Source organism: Paroedura picta, chromosome 11 (genome assembly GCF_049243985.1).
Source record: "Paroedura picta isolate Pp20150507F chromosome 11, Ppicta_v3.0, whole genome shotgun sequence".
NCBI lineage: Eukaryota > Metazoa > Chordata > Lepidosauria > Squamata > Gekkonidae > Paroedura > Paroedura picta.
This window is the reverse complement of record NC_135379.1, coordinates 27,438,029-27,450,641: the sequence shown is the minus strand read 5'-3', so window position 1 is coordinate 27,450,641 and position 12,613 is coordinate 27,438,029. Positions and strand designations below refer to the sequence as shown.

The 12,613-nt window shown below is 46.3% G+C and overlaps 1 protein-coding gene and 1 long non-coding RNA gene across 2 annotated transcripts in view; one reads left to right on the top strand and one right to left on the bottom strand.

Moving 5' to 3' along the window:
- ITGB8 (integrin subunit beta 8) overlaps positions 1–3,946 on the bottom strand; it is a 48,731-nt gene extending 44,785 nt beyond the window's left edge. The window contains exon 1 of the mRNA XM_077302542.1: positions 3,237–3,946. Coding sequence (XP_077158657.1) covers positions 3,237–3,366 — 130 coding nt within the window. The 5' untranslated portion in view covers positions 3,367–3,946. The remainder of the gene's footprint in view (positions 1–3,236) is intronic.
- On the top strand, positions 3,828–12,271 carry LOC143820128 (uncharacterized). The gene is made up of 3 exons (XR_013225245.1): positions 3,828–3,963; positions 5,365–5,513; positions 8,748–12,271. It is a non-coding gene; the product is annotated as an uncharacterized LOC143820128 (long non-coding RNA).
- Positions 12,272–12,613: the final 342 nt, after the last annotated feature.

The following is a 12,613-nucleotide window of genomic DNA, read 5'->3' as shown; positions in this document are numbered from 1 at the left end:
CCAAAAGGAAAAAAGAAACAATCAGGAGATAAAAACAGAATCCCAAGTATCTCAAAGCACCCCCAGTCCCCACCCCACCCACAGAAACCCAAAGACTAGCTGAGTTTAAAACTTAGAACTGAAGAAGAGTGTAATTATGTGATAAGAAGAAAAGTGAAAAAAACAAGAGGAAAAAAGGTGTAGAAGTAGCCCCTTGGGCAAACCATTCGAAGTCTACTTCTCCACTAAAGATAGATCCTCCATGGTTCAGCACAGCAGCAACAAGCCAGCCAGCCAGCCAGACCAGAGCACACTCTCAGAGAACAATCTCCCAGAGCAGCAGGTCAGCGAGGCAGAGAAGCATCAATGGAGAGTCAGGCAAGACCCCTCTTTATACCTCTTGACCATGCAAAGAAGATTTTCAAAAATTGGCCAAGAGCTGTTTTTCTCCCCTTCCCTTTAGGCTAAAACCTCCCCCCACTTACCTTGCCTTACATTGTTCAAGCAAGCTTAGCATGCTGCAAGATGCACTTGCAAAAGGCACTGCAACGATTGGTTAGACTTTTTCAGAGAGCCTAGCCATTGGTCTGCCTCCCTCCCCCCTCCCCTGTGAGCCCAGGCAGAGGCGGGAAACACAGAGCAAGAAATCTAGAGGGCAGTTCCCACTCTGTATGTGTCCCTTTAAGCTTCAAACGGCCATCCAAATCACCAACGTGTGCTTTGGCGATTCAAAGGGTTGTACTTCATCAGTGCATTTCTATGGGTTTTTCTGCTTCGGACCGTATTCAGCCAATCTATGTCTGAAGCAGACCAGCTTCAGGCATTTTTTGGCCAAAGGCGCTGGAAGCACCCATGCCTATTAAACACGGATGACATTGCTATACTTCCAAACTCTGATGAGATTAAATTCCTCAGCCTGCTACTCTCATTATATTAATAGAGTAAGACCAGCTGATGGAAAAGGGCCAAACAGTGCCTAAATCTGAACATGAAATGCCTTATAGCAGTCCCTACTGAAATTATTAAAGAAGCTATGCCCACACAAAACTTTTCAGGCATGTGTCTGAGATGCAGATACGGTGCGTATACAACTGTTGTCATCGAGATTTGGCTTTGGGAAATCTGGTATCAAATTCCCACTCAAATGGGACATTTATCTCTCTTGGCCTAACCTACCTCAGAGGGGTATTGCAACAAAACTGAAGAATGGAGAGCTATTTACAGTGCCCTGAACTCTTGTTGGAAGGCTGGGATAAAAGACAATAGACAGATGCCAAGATTACACAGTAGTATACAGAAAGCACTGCAGTTCTCCAGTGATCCTTTCTCTATTAAAAAGTCTGCTAAGTGGATCATGCTGAAAGAAAATGACCTGCTGAAGGCAATGCAGCAAGGAATGTAAACATGGGTTTCCTTGTGTCCAGACCCAGCAGCCCATTCACTCTTCCACACGGGAATATTACACAAAACATACAACAATGCAGGTATTATTTAGCATTATCACCACAGCACTGGCAAAAAGAAGTACAAAAATGCAATCTAGTTTGCGCAGGTGTCCCACAGAAATGTTACAGTTTCATTGCCCTTTGTCAGGACAGCCACACACAAGGAGCTACTCAGATTGTAAATGTACACAAAAAGGTAAGGGGAGGCAAGAGGAGGAGTGTAGGAAGTTCTCCGTTAGGTCCTGCTCTGTCTGAATTAAGGTATTCTCACTTGTACAAAGCCTGTTTTCACCAGTTCAAAACTAGACTGCCTTTCTGATCTGCTCCATTACAAGTCCCACGCAACATGAAAGACTGCATATCGTTATATGAACAAAACCACTAATCCACCTATCTCCTCTCCTTCTCTGGAATGAAGAGTGCAACTCCAACCCGATTTGTACTCTGCTAAATCCATTGGAGTCAGTGGGTTCAACCAGGGTGTGATTCTGTTAGGACTCCACTGTAACAAAGCAGCAATCACTGCTTCCGTTAGACTCCACCCCTATTATCATGTCAGGGAATGATAGAGAAATGACATAATTAACTCTCATGAATTTGGCTCAGCAACAGGCAAAACACACCTAAATGGAAAATCTAACACTCTTGTCCTGTTTATGAGCTGCTCCTCTGGTTTTCCCTCTATCCAACGTGAGAATAACAGTACACCACCCACTGGAGAGCTATTCCTAGGCATGTTCCACTTGTCAGAGAACAATGTCCCTTTTGCTCCTTTTTTCCTTTTGACTTCCCACAAAAGTCTCCTCGCTCACTCCTGCAAATTGTTGACTAAGCAACCGGGATCAAACACACTTGGAGGATGCATTCAACAGGCAAGCAGAAGATTTGAATGCAGGACTGGCAGCTGCTTAAAGGTTGTCCAAGAAACTTTAGGAACAAATGGTCACAAAAGTTTAAGAATCAGTTTAAGAATCTCCTTGTACTGCATTTTCAAGATGCATTGCTTCTTTAAGCATCCCCCCACCATAACTGCTTACAGCAACTTCAGCTGTTTGAATGCTGGATTCTAATTAATATCTTTTAGCATTAACATTTAATATTGTTTCATGTAAACCGCCCTGAGCCTCTGGGGAGAGCAGCAAACAAACAAACAAACAAACATGTTTTTATTCTATAAGTCACCCTGGGCAGGTTCCTGGAGAGGAAGAATACATACGATTTAAACAAATGTATCATAAATTTATGAATACAACCGCTTTGTACCAGCAGCCCAAAGAGTGCAAGACAACTTCTGCCACAATAAACCTGACCGTTTCTAAAAGTGCTATCCCGCCCTCCTCCGTTTTGGCCAGTCAGAAACATTTTTTTGTCAAAGGCGAGTAAGAGTCCATAGTGCGGTATTTAAACTACATTTATATCCCAAACCACACCACACCCTGCTGTCCGGCCAGTCTACCAAGGTCAGCTCTGGCCGCTTCCTGGCTGAGCACGCCCCCTGGGGGGCTCAGGCAAAGAGAGGTCGTTCACGATACCCCCTGACCGAGCCCTTCAAGAGGAGCATCTTTGAGCCGCACCGCGGTTGAACCGCGCAACCCTTCACGATCTAAAGACAGGCCGCAAAACTTTCCTCCCCATCGCTGGGCGCTTCTTTGCGCCCAGTGGCTCGCATGCCGAAGCAGCTGCCCAATCCGACGTGTACTTATATATCCGGAATAAAGTGCCCCCGACCCATCCAGGTAAGTGTGCCCAGCGTGGCAGGCAAGAATCAGGTGCTTCTGAAAACAAGGCACCCCCCTCCTCCCCCTTACTTACTGCGCTGGCACCACCCGGGCACGGCGGCCGCGAGCAGCCCAGCTGCCCCCAGGAGCGGGCCGGGACGTCGCTGGCATTTGTGCAGGGAGACGAGCCCGACGGCCAGGCAAGCCAAGAGCGGGAGCCACATAATGCGCGGCGCCTCTCTCTGCGCCCCTCTCCGAGGCCAGCCGGGCGCTCAGCAGAACGGTCTCCACCTCCACCGCCTCCTGCAGGGGGATCCGACGGCCGAGCGGCTGCACACGGGGGGCGAGGAGGAGGAGGAGAGGCGGCCGCAGCGGCCCGAGCGCAGGTAGCAGGCAGAGCAGCAGCAGCAGCAGCGCCGCCGCATGGCAGGGCGAGCGGGGCAACCTTCCCCGCCCGCTCTCCGGACTCTTTCCCAGGGAGCCGCCGGCGGTCACAAAGAGCTTTTGTCTCCTTCCCTTCGCCCGGCTCCTTGGCAGGGGGCCGGAGCAGCAGTCCAGGCGGGGGAGAGGGGGAGGAGGAGCCGCCGCTCCAAAGGGGAGTCCCTCGGGGCTGCGCTTGCTCCCCTCCGGGGCGCGCTGGCGGCGGCGGCCGAAGAGCGGATCCTTTGGCCAGCCTCGTGCCGGGGCTGCCTGCCAAGGGAGGGCGTCCCAAGGCGACCCTTCTCTGGCGCGTCCTGCCGGCTGGGCTCGGTCCCCACTGGGGATGCCGACAGAGGAGCCACGCAGGTTGCAGGGGCGAGCGCCGAAGGGCCGTGAGAAACGTGTGTGTGTGCGAGTCTCTCTCTCTCTCTCTCTCTGTTGTGTGGGACGCCGAGGCTCCGCCCAGCGCCTCTCTTTGTTTGGTCGGGCCGCGGCTCGCCAGCGCGAACTCTTTGGCGCTATTGTTCCCGCCGGGAATGTGGCTCGGCCGGCCGGGGGGGGGGGGGGGGGACGATGACCGCTCTCGGCCCGCCGGCTTCTCCCCGCCCCACGTTGTCACTTGACAGTCAGCCCACGCGCCCAGTTCTGGGAAATCAACCACGACAACAGCCCCCCCCCCCCCAGCTGCGTAATGCCTCGTGTGGTCGGCCTCCTCCCAAAAGGCCAAATGCGATGGATGGGGGAATTAAAGGGCACGGGGTTAAGGTGACCAGATTTTAACATTGGTAAAGCGGGACCCCATTGACCGGGGGGGGGGGTTGATTACAAATCTGGTCTATATGGAACAACAAAATTTTTCACAGAAGGCAAAAAAAATAGTATTGTAATTATATATTTTTAATTTCAACGTAAGTAGCATTTGCCAGGTGCCCCCAAATGTCCCTCCAAAAGTGGGACAGTCTGGTTACCTTACGCTGGGTGCCTGTGAGGGACGGCACTAAAAATACCGGGTTCAAAGTGCTGGAGGGAGAGTGAAGGATACTGGGCATCAATCTGACCTTGAAAGGCCTCCTCCTTTTCTGTCTTCTGATAAGTCTAGCTATATCTTGGCACCGGCAATGTTATTGCACAATAGCCGTAGCCGAGCTTTTACACTTGCCAGGTGTTCTGCACTGCCATTCTTAGAAGTATTGAAGCAGGTGTGGGTGCAAAAAAGTCGCCAGGGGCTGCTGCCTTCTGCACCTCTTAAGAGGCAATCCCTGTTAATCATTTGCAGTGCCAAGGCTCAGCCCCTCCTGAAAACAGCTTTGGGATCAGAGCCCGGGTGGGGAAGGGGCCTTGTTAAAATCAGGGACCGTTATTGTTCTGTCTGTGTTTTGCCTCCAGCTGGTCAGTTTCCAACAGCTGAATACCATTCTGAATCCAGGCTGCAATCCTAAGCATAACTCCACTAACTAACAAAGGCACAAGTCCACCTGACCCAAAGGCCTTTCTGCATGCAGCAAACTGGGACATTTGCACTCTGTTGGGAACCTGTTCTTTGAAAATGATTGTTTCAAGTCAGTTCTGAATATTCTTACATGATTCGGAAAGTCTTACTGCTTTTTTATTTTATGAGCCCTGTCCTGAATTTACCCTAAAACAGTGTAGAACTATTTATGCTAGAAGCACAACTGGTTATGCTAATCAGTTGCAATTGTGAGTCTTTTCTCCTTTACATCTGCTGGGTTTTTGCCTTCCCTTGGTTTTATTCTGCTTCTTAACAATGAATTAACTGAAAATATGTTTACCTTCTGTAATAGATTCAGGATAGATAAAAGGAAATAATTGAATCAACAAGGAATTATGTTGCGGAATTCACTGCCAGTGGATTTAGTGAAGACCATGAGCATGGATGGCTTTTAAAAGGAGTTAGAGTCATGGAAAATAACTCAAATGGTTAGCAGCCATGGTGAGCAAATGGACCCTCCCTATATGGAAGTGGGGAACATCTGGATATTAGTGCTAAAGGCAACATCAGTGGAAGTCCATGTCCTGTCTATTGGCCTCCAGACCAGCTGGGGGCTGACTGTGTGAAACAGGTTGCCAGCCCATCCATCCATCCTGTCTCTCTCACCCCCCTCTCTGCTCTCGGTGGAGGCTGGCTCACAGTGACTTACAATTCAGAAACAGAAATAACATTAAAAACATACAGACATTTGCCAGCAGGCCTCTTCTGATGTTCTACCCCACATTTTTCCTGTGAACAGGATTCTACATATTTCCAAGTTTTTAGATGGTTGTGCTAAGACTACAATGTATTTTAGTTTGATTAGAAGCTGTTTTGAGGTTCTTTGTAGGAAAAAAAAAGACTAGAACTCCTTGTGGTCATTTGCACATATATCACTTGCACATCCTGATACCAAATACATCTCGTAGAAATCAGCCCTATTTATTTTGTAATGGGCTCTGCTCAGCAAAGTCTGAAGCATGGAGTCTTTCTTCAACATGTGGCTTTTTTGTTTGCTGAGCTGTGATTCAGAAAGGAGTGATATTTGGGGGGGGGGGGACATTGCAGATCTCAGGAAAACCCCGAGACAGATGCTTAAAGCTATTGTTCAGGAGCTAAAAATAAATCTAATTTTAAAAGATCACTGCTATTTGGGGAGGAGAATGCAAAGTAAGAGCTTTGGGTTGGAGTAACTACATTTATTTATTTATTTATATTTCTATACAGCCCTTCTATACAGCAGTATAAAGCACTGTAGAATGGTTATGTAGAATATTATAACAGTGCAATAAATAACAATCATAACATAACATGGCATAACATAATCATCACATCACAACCAGAACAGTATTATTAACAGAACAATGACAATCCCTGGGCAGGTCAGATTGTTCAATCATGGAAGGCATCTGAGGGAGGGGTGTGTGTATATTTCGTAGTGAAGGAAAGCACATGTCCTTTTTCATTGGTTCAGATGTCCCAAGGCCAAAGCTCTGTGGCTGTACTGGGACTTACCTTGTCACTGGACTAGTTTTTCTGTCCATTCAGATCTACCATGGCCTTTAGCACATGAGACAGGCCTTAGAAACTGAATTCTTGTAGCTTTTGGGAAAAACATTGACTCGGGTCAGACAACGTGTGAAACCATGGTTTAATGGAACTATCAAGTTAGTATGATTGTCTTAATGTGGTCAACTGTTGGATACTTAAGGGCTGTCAGAACAGGATGTGAAGATGGTTGAAGCAAATAAGGATTTGACCTGATCATCTTTGGGATGAATCCTAGTCTTACAAACTAGCTAAAGTTTGTTTTTAATCGGTAGCTTCAAAAAATGTCTGAACTGAGCCAATGACATTATAGTCCAGTCTCCTCAAGAGAGTTTCATTGGTTTTAAAATGTGCCTAACTGTATATGAGATCAGGCTATAGGATTTCCCATTAGCAATGTGGAAGTACAATTTTTGTTCCTGGAAGCATCTGACCCCCTTGGTATTTATGTACTGGACAGACAGCCATATAACTCCAGGTGAGTCACAAGATGATACAATGCATAGAAGGCAGCTTGCTACAGTGGTTCTGGACAGGTGATAATATGGCTCTTTCAATAATCTGTGGATAATACAAAAATTGAAATAGAAAGATATAGATGATGTGCAGTCTGCTGCCAGTTCCTCACTGCCCCACACATGAAGCCAGAGAGTAGGATCCTTCATTAAAAGTTGGTGAACAGCCACCCACTTTCCCACCCACTCCTAGTGAGTAATAGCTTGTGTTTCACTTGCTGTTTCATTTTTAAATCTAATGTTTTTTCTCCAGGGATGCTCTGTCATCAGTGGTGACACATCATGAGTAATGCTTTTGCCTCCATCATCCTTTATGTCACCTTTTCACATTTCAAAGTTCTTCATTTGGGCTGACTGAGGTTGACAAAAAGAACAAAAACCTATTGAACTGAAATTAAGCTAACTTAATTTCTGACCTTTGATCAAACAGAGGTATTCAGAGATTACTTCAGACTGACTGAGTGGAAAGTACCTTCCTTTCAAGCAAAGGCAAGGAAAGTCCCTCCCTATCTTTTCAGGTATATTAATATCACAGTGACAGGACAACCTGAAAGCCACATTACATTTTGATAAAAACAACATTTTCTTAAAACATAATATTGTTGGGTGTGCGTTCATAGGAAAGGGCTCAGTCCAGTGCTAAGGATAAATCTGAAGATGTTTTGCTCTAGGGTCAAATCATAGAATCATAGAGTTGGAAGGGACCTCATGGGCCATCTAGTCCAACCCCTGCACTATGCAGGACACTCACATCCCAATTGCTCATCTACTGTACCTGCCACCTCCTTGCCCTCACAGAACCAGCCTCTAGCCATTTTTTCTAGTGTTGAAAAAGGAAGGTTGTAAACACCAGCAAAGGTGATGCATAGAATCATGCAACCTGCATGTACAAAAACCATGCGGGATGGGGACCATGGTATGTGGGGGAGCTGAGTGAAAAAGTTGACTAAATCCAATCCTGCATTTCCATATAAAGCTGCCTTACACTGAATCAGACAACTGGTCCATCAGGGTCAGTCCTGTCAGCTCAGATTGGCAGCAGCTGTCCAGGGTCTCAGACAGAGGTCTTTCTCATCACCACCTCCTACCTAGTCCTTTCAGCAGGAGATGCCAGGGATTGAATGTGGGGCCTCCTGCATATACAACAGGTGCTCTTCCACTGCAGCACGCCCCCTCTCATTCACAGGTGTACAGCCTGGAGTTGTCACTATTTGTATATAATTGTGTTTTTGACATGTTTAATATAGTACACTAAACTTGATCCAATTCTACTGGCTTTCATGTGATCGTACCATTATTTATTACATCTGTATTATGAGAGCTTATTTCATTTACCCATTTAAAAAAAAACAGATGTTTAGAATGTGTTTTTGCAGCATGGAATTTTTGTTTATGATACTGAGCAACAGTGAAAAACGTTACCCTCCAGTTTTTTTAAAGATTTGATCAAACCTGGCCTTTCATGCCAAATGCTGGCCAATAGCCTTATTACTTTATATATGCAGCCACCAATCAAATATACTTTTTCTGTTATACTTGTTCTCCCTGCTCTCATATTTCTTTCATTTCTCAGTCATGAAACTGGTGTTTACATTAGTGACATACAACTTTGATAATGTATTTTGTTTTTCAGAGTATACTTTGTATTGGCTGTGGTTTGGATCCTACGCAAGAAAGGGAAATTTCAATATCGCCTCCTGTGGCAGCCAAAAATGTCAGCTGAAATGCTGCTTCTGGGGGACGGATAACTGCTGCAGAGGCAATGTTTTTCAACCTCTTGACCATGGAGGACCTCCTAAAATAATTTTCAGGCTTTGAGGACCCCTGGAAGTGGTCAGCTAGCCACACACCCCGGAAGTCATATGTCACCGGAAGTTACATCACCCAGGCACTCCCACCAGATGTGACATCATCAGACCACTCCCACATCACAGAAAGTGGTGTTACAAGGCCTCTTCCTGTGTCACCAGAATTGACATATTTATCAGACACATTCCACCACCACCTACATTTGACTTTGACACATTGCTAGAAAAGCCAATCTCTAGGGGGGGACTTGGCAATCTCAAAAGAAATACAAACTGATCTCCTTTGCTTCATGAACAGAACAATGTCTGCACTCTGTCTGTCTGTCTGTTCTTCAAGGAAAAGGTGTCTTGAAGGTGGATTCAAGAGGCTGTGGCCAAAAACTGAGCAAGGGGGCCAGACCTCTCTGGGCAGAATGAAGCATCCTCCCTCTGACAGAAGCCTCGAGTCCAGCTGCAGTTTCTTTCTCCTCACCTCCCTGCTGCAGTGTAGCATTGCAGAAGCCAGCCCCGCTCCTGACAAGGAATATTCAACAGATGGGCTGCCAGCTAACCATAAAAACAAGAGCAAGGTCATGATGGATCAGTCCATCCCTCTGTGTCACACAATCATCAAATCCCAGGGTTCACCATGTGTCTACCAGTAGGGCTGGACCTCCAAAAGCCCTTCCTTTGTTGCCCCCCCCAAGCATTAAGTAAAATGGCATCACTGCCCCAGTCATAAGAGCAAAAAAGATGCCATGTTGGGTCAGGTCTGTGGACCATCCAGTACACCACTCTCTGTCACACAGTGGAGTTCTGGTCCTGCTGGGGGCCTTCTGATGCCCCTTGGGTTTTGGCCAGTGTGTGGCACAGAGCATTGGACTGGATGTGTGGCAGAGTGCTGGACTGGATAGGCCACCAGCCCGATCCAACATGGCTACTCTTATGTTCTGCCCAGAGTGCAGGTATTGCACTGTTCATGAAGCAGAGGAGATCAATTTGTACTTCTTTGAGATTGGCAGGTCCCCCCTGGAGCCTGGCTGAAGCAGTTCAGTCACTCTGCTTAGGCCTGGGTGCTGCACCTGGTGGGAAATACAGGAGGGTGCCCCTCTTCTCCTCCTCCTTCACCTACAGCTCTGAAAGGGTTAAGCCCAGCCATTACTTCCTAAATGGGCCAAGCAAGACAGGGAGGGAAGGAGGCTGAAAGGCCAAATTGGGGGCGGGGGGGAGTCTGGCAACCAGAGGATCCTGGGGAGGTTTCCTCACAAGTCTGCATACCCACCAGGGACCCCCCCATTGGGAATGACTGCTCTAAGGAATAGTTTTTTTTGGGGGGTGGGGATAAGAAGTCATTACAGAAGGGAGAAATTAGCAATTATGCCCCCTTGCTCCATGGATGCAAGAAACTACGAGTATATATCAAGGATACAATATAAGGATTTAAAAATACCCAGAGGTGATGGAATCTGACTTGATCAAGGCTACCCATTGAATTTGTATCTCTAAGTGGCTCTGTGCTTTACATTGCAATTGTGTTTGTTGTAGATATGCTGTCTCCCTTTATTTATAAATAAATCCATATTGGCTCTTGACTGCTTAATCCTAGCAGGATTAGGAAGACCCAACATGAGATGGATTGACTCAGTCAAAGAAGCCACGGCCCTCCGTTTCCAGTGCTGAGAATGGCTGTTAAGAGAGCCAGTTTGGTGTAGTGGTTAGGAGTGCGGACTTCTAAGCTGGTATGCCAGGTTCGATTCTGCACTCCCCCACATGCAGCCAGCTGGGTGACCTTGGGCTCGCTACGGCACTGATAAAGTTGTTCTGACCGGGCAGTGATATCAGGGCTCTCTCAGCCTCACCCACCCCACAGGGTGTCTGTTGTGGGGGGACGAAAGGGAAGGCGAATGTAAGCCGCTTTGAGCCTCCTTCGGGTAGAGAAAAGCGGCATATAAGAACCAACTCTTCTTCTTTTTCTTAATGATAGGAAGTTTTGGAGGGCATTAATTCATAGGGTTACCATAAATTTAAAGCGACTTGACAGCATGTAACCCACACCATCCTAGCAAGAATACATACTACAGGCTCCACCATGACCATACATGTAAACATCACCAACTAATTATTTAGGATTGAGGCCAATGGCTGTTTAGGAATGATGTAGCAGCTTGATATACAATCCATATTTACATGGTTACTATTTTTTAAAAACTCTTCTGTGGTTTTGACTCCAAATCCCATATATGCATGTTTAGCATTTTTGAATCAAAAAGTTGTTTTTTTAATCCAGCTTTTCTCTACCCAAAGGAGTCCCAAAGTGGGTTACAATCATTTTCCCTTCAACTCTCCACAACAGATACGCTGTGAGATAGATGCAGCTGGGAGAACCCTGAGAGAACTGGGAGAACAGCACTATCAGTATTGTGGCTAGCGTAGCCCAAGGGCAGCCAGCTGGCTGCATGTGGAGGAGTGGAGAATCAAACCCGCCTTTCCAGATTCGAAGCTGCCAATTTTAACCACTACACCAAGCTGGCTCCCATAAAATGCTCCAATTGGCTACATATTTCAGGGACAATATGATGGCATCCATTGATAAGCTGTGCTCCCAACTAGTCGATTTTTCTATGCTACAGATGTCTAGAAAATTTTAATGTGAGAGTCTTCCTATAAGGTAATAGTTCTGTGGCTACAGAGACCACACTGGAGTTTGTCTCCATGGTTTTCTAGGAAATATTTAAAATATCCTAATATCATCCATTCTTCTACTGGAACTAATGTCGCTTTGAAATTTCTCTATTCAGGAAGTTTCTGCCTCAGATCATATCCTTCCAAAACAAGATGAAAACAAGAATTTATGGGGGTGGAAGAAACTGAACTGTTCTTCGTAGTTGAAATCTGGCTATGCTTATTCATGTCCCATTTTTCCTTTCTACAAATGACGGAAAAGCACACACAAATAATGAAAAGTACAAAATGTTCTGATGGGTAATGTAAGAAAGATAAGATATCTCCTGGCTCCTCTGTACAAATAGGCCTTTAAAATTACAGAATTAAACATTTAGGACATTTCACAGATGACTGTTGTCCACAAACTTTTATCACTTACACATAGAATCATAGAGTTGGAAGGGGCCATACAGGCCATCTAGTCCAACCCCCTGCTCAACGCAGGATTAGCCCTAAGCATCCTAAAGCATCCAAGAAAAGTGTGTATCCAACCTTTGCTTGAAAACTGCCAGTGAGGGGGAGCTCACCACCTCCTTAGGCAGCCTATTCCACTGCTGAACTACTCTGACTGTGAAAATTTCTTTTCCTGATATCTAGCCTATATCGTTGTACTTGAAGTTTAAACCCATTACTGCGTGTCCTCTCCTCTGCAGCCAACGGAAACAGCATCCTGCCCTCCTCCAAGTGACAACCTTTCAAATACTTAAAGAGGGCTATCATGTCCCCTCTCAACCTCCTTTTCTCCAGGCTGAACATTCCCAAGTCCCTCAACCTATCTTCATAGGGCTTGGTCCCTTGGCCCCAGATCATCTTCGTCGCTCTCCTCTGTACCCTTTCAATTTTATCTACGTCCTTCTTGAAGTGAGGCCTCCAGAACTGCACACAGTACTCCAGGTGTGGTCTGACCAGTGCCGTATACAATGGGACCATGACATCTTGTGATTTTGATACAGCCTCTGTTGATACAGCCCAAAATGGCATTTGCCTT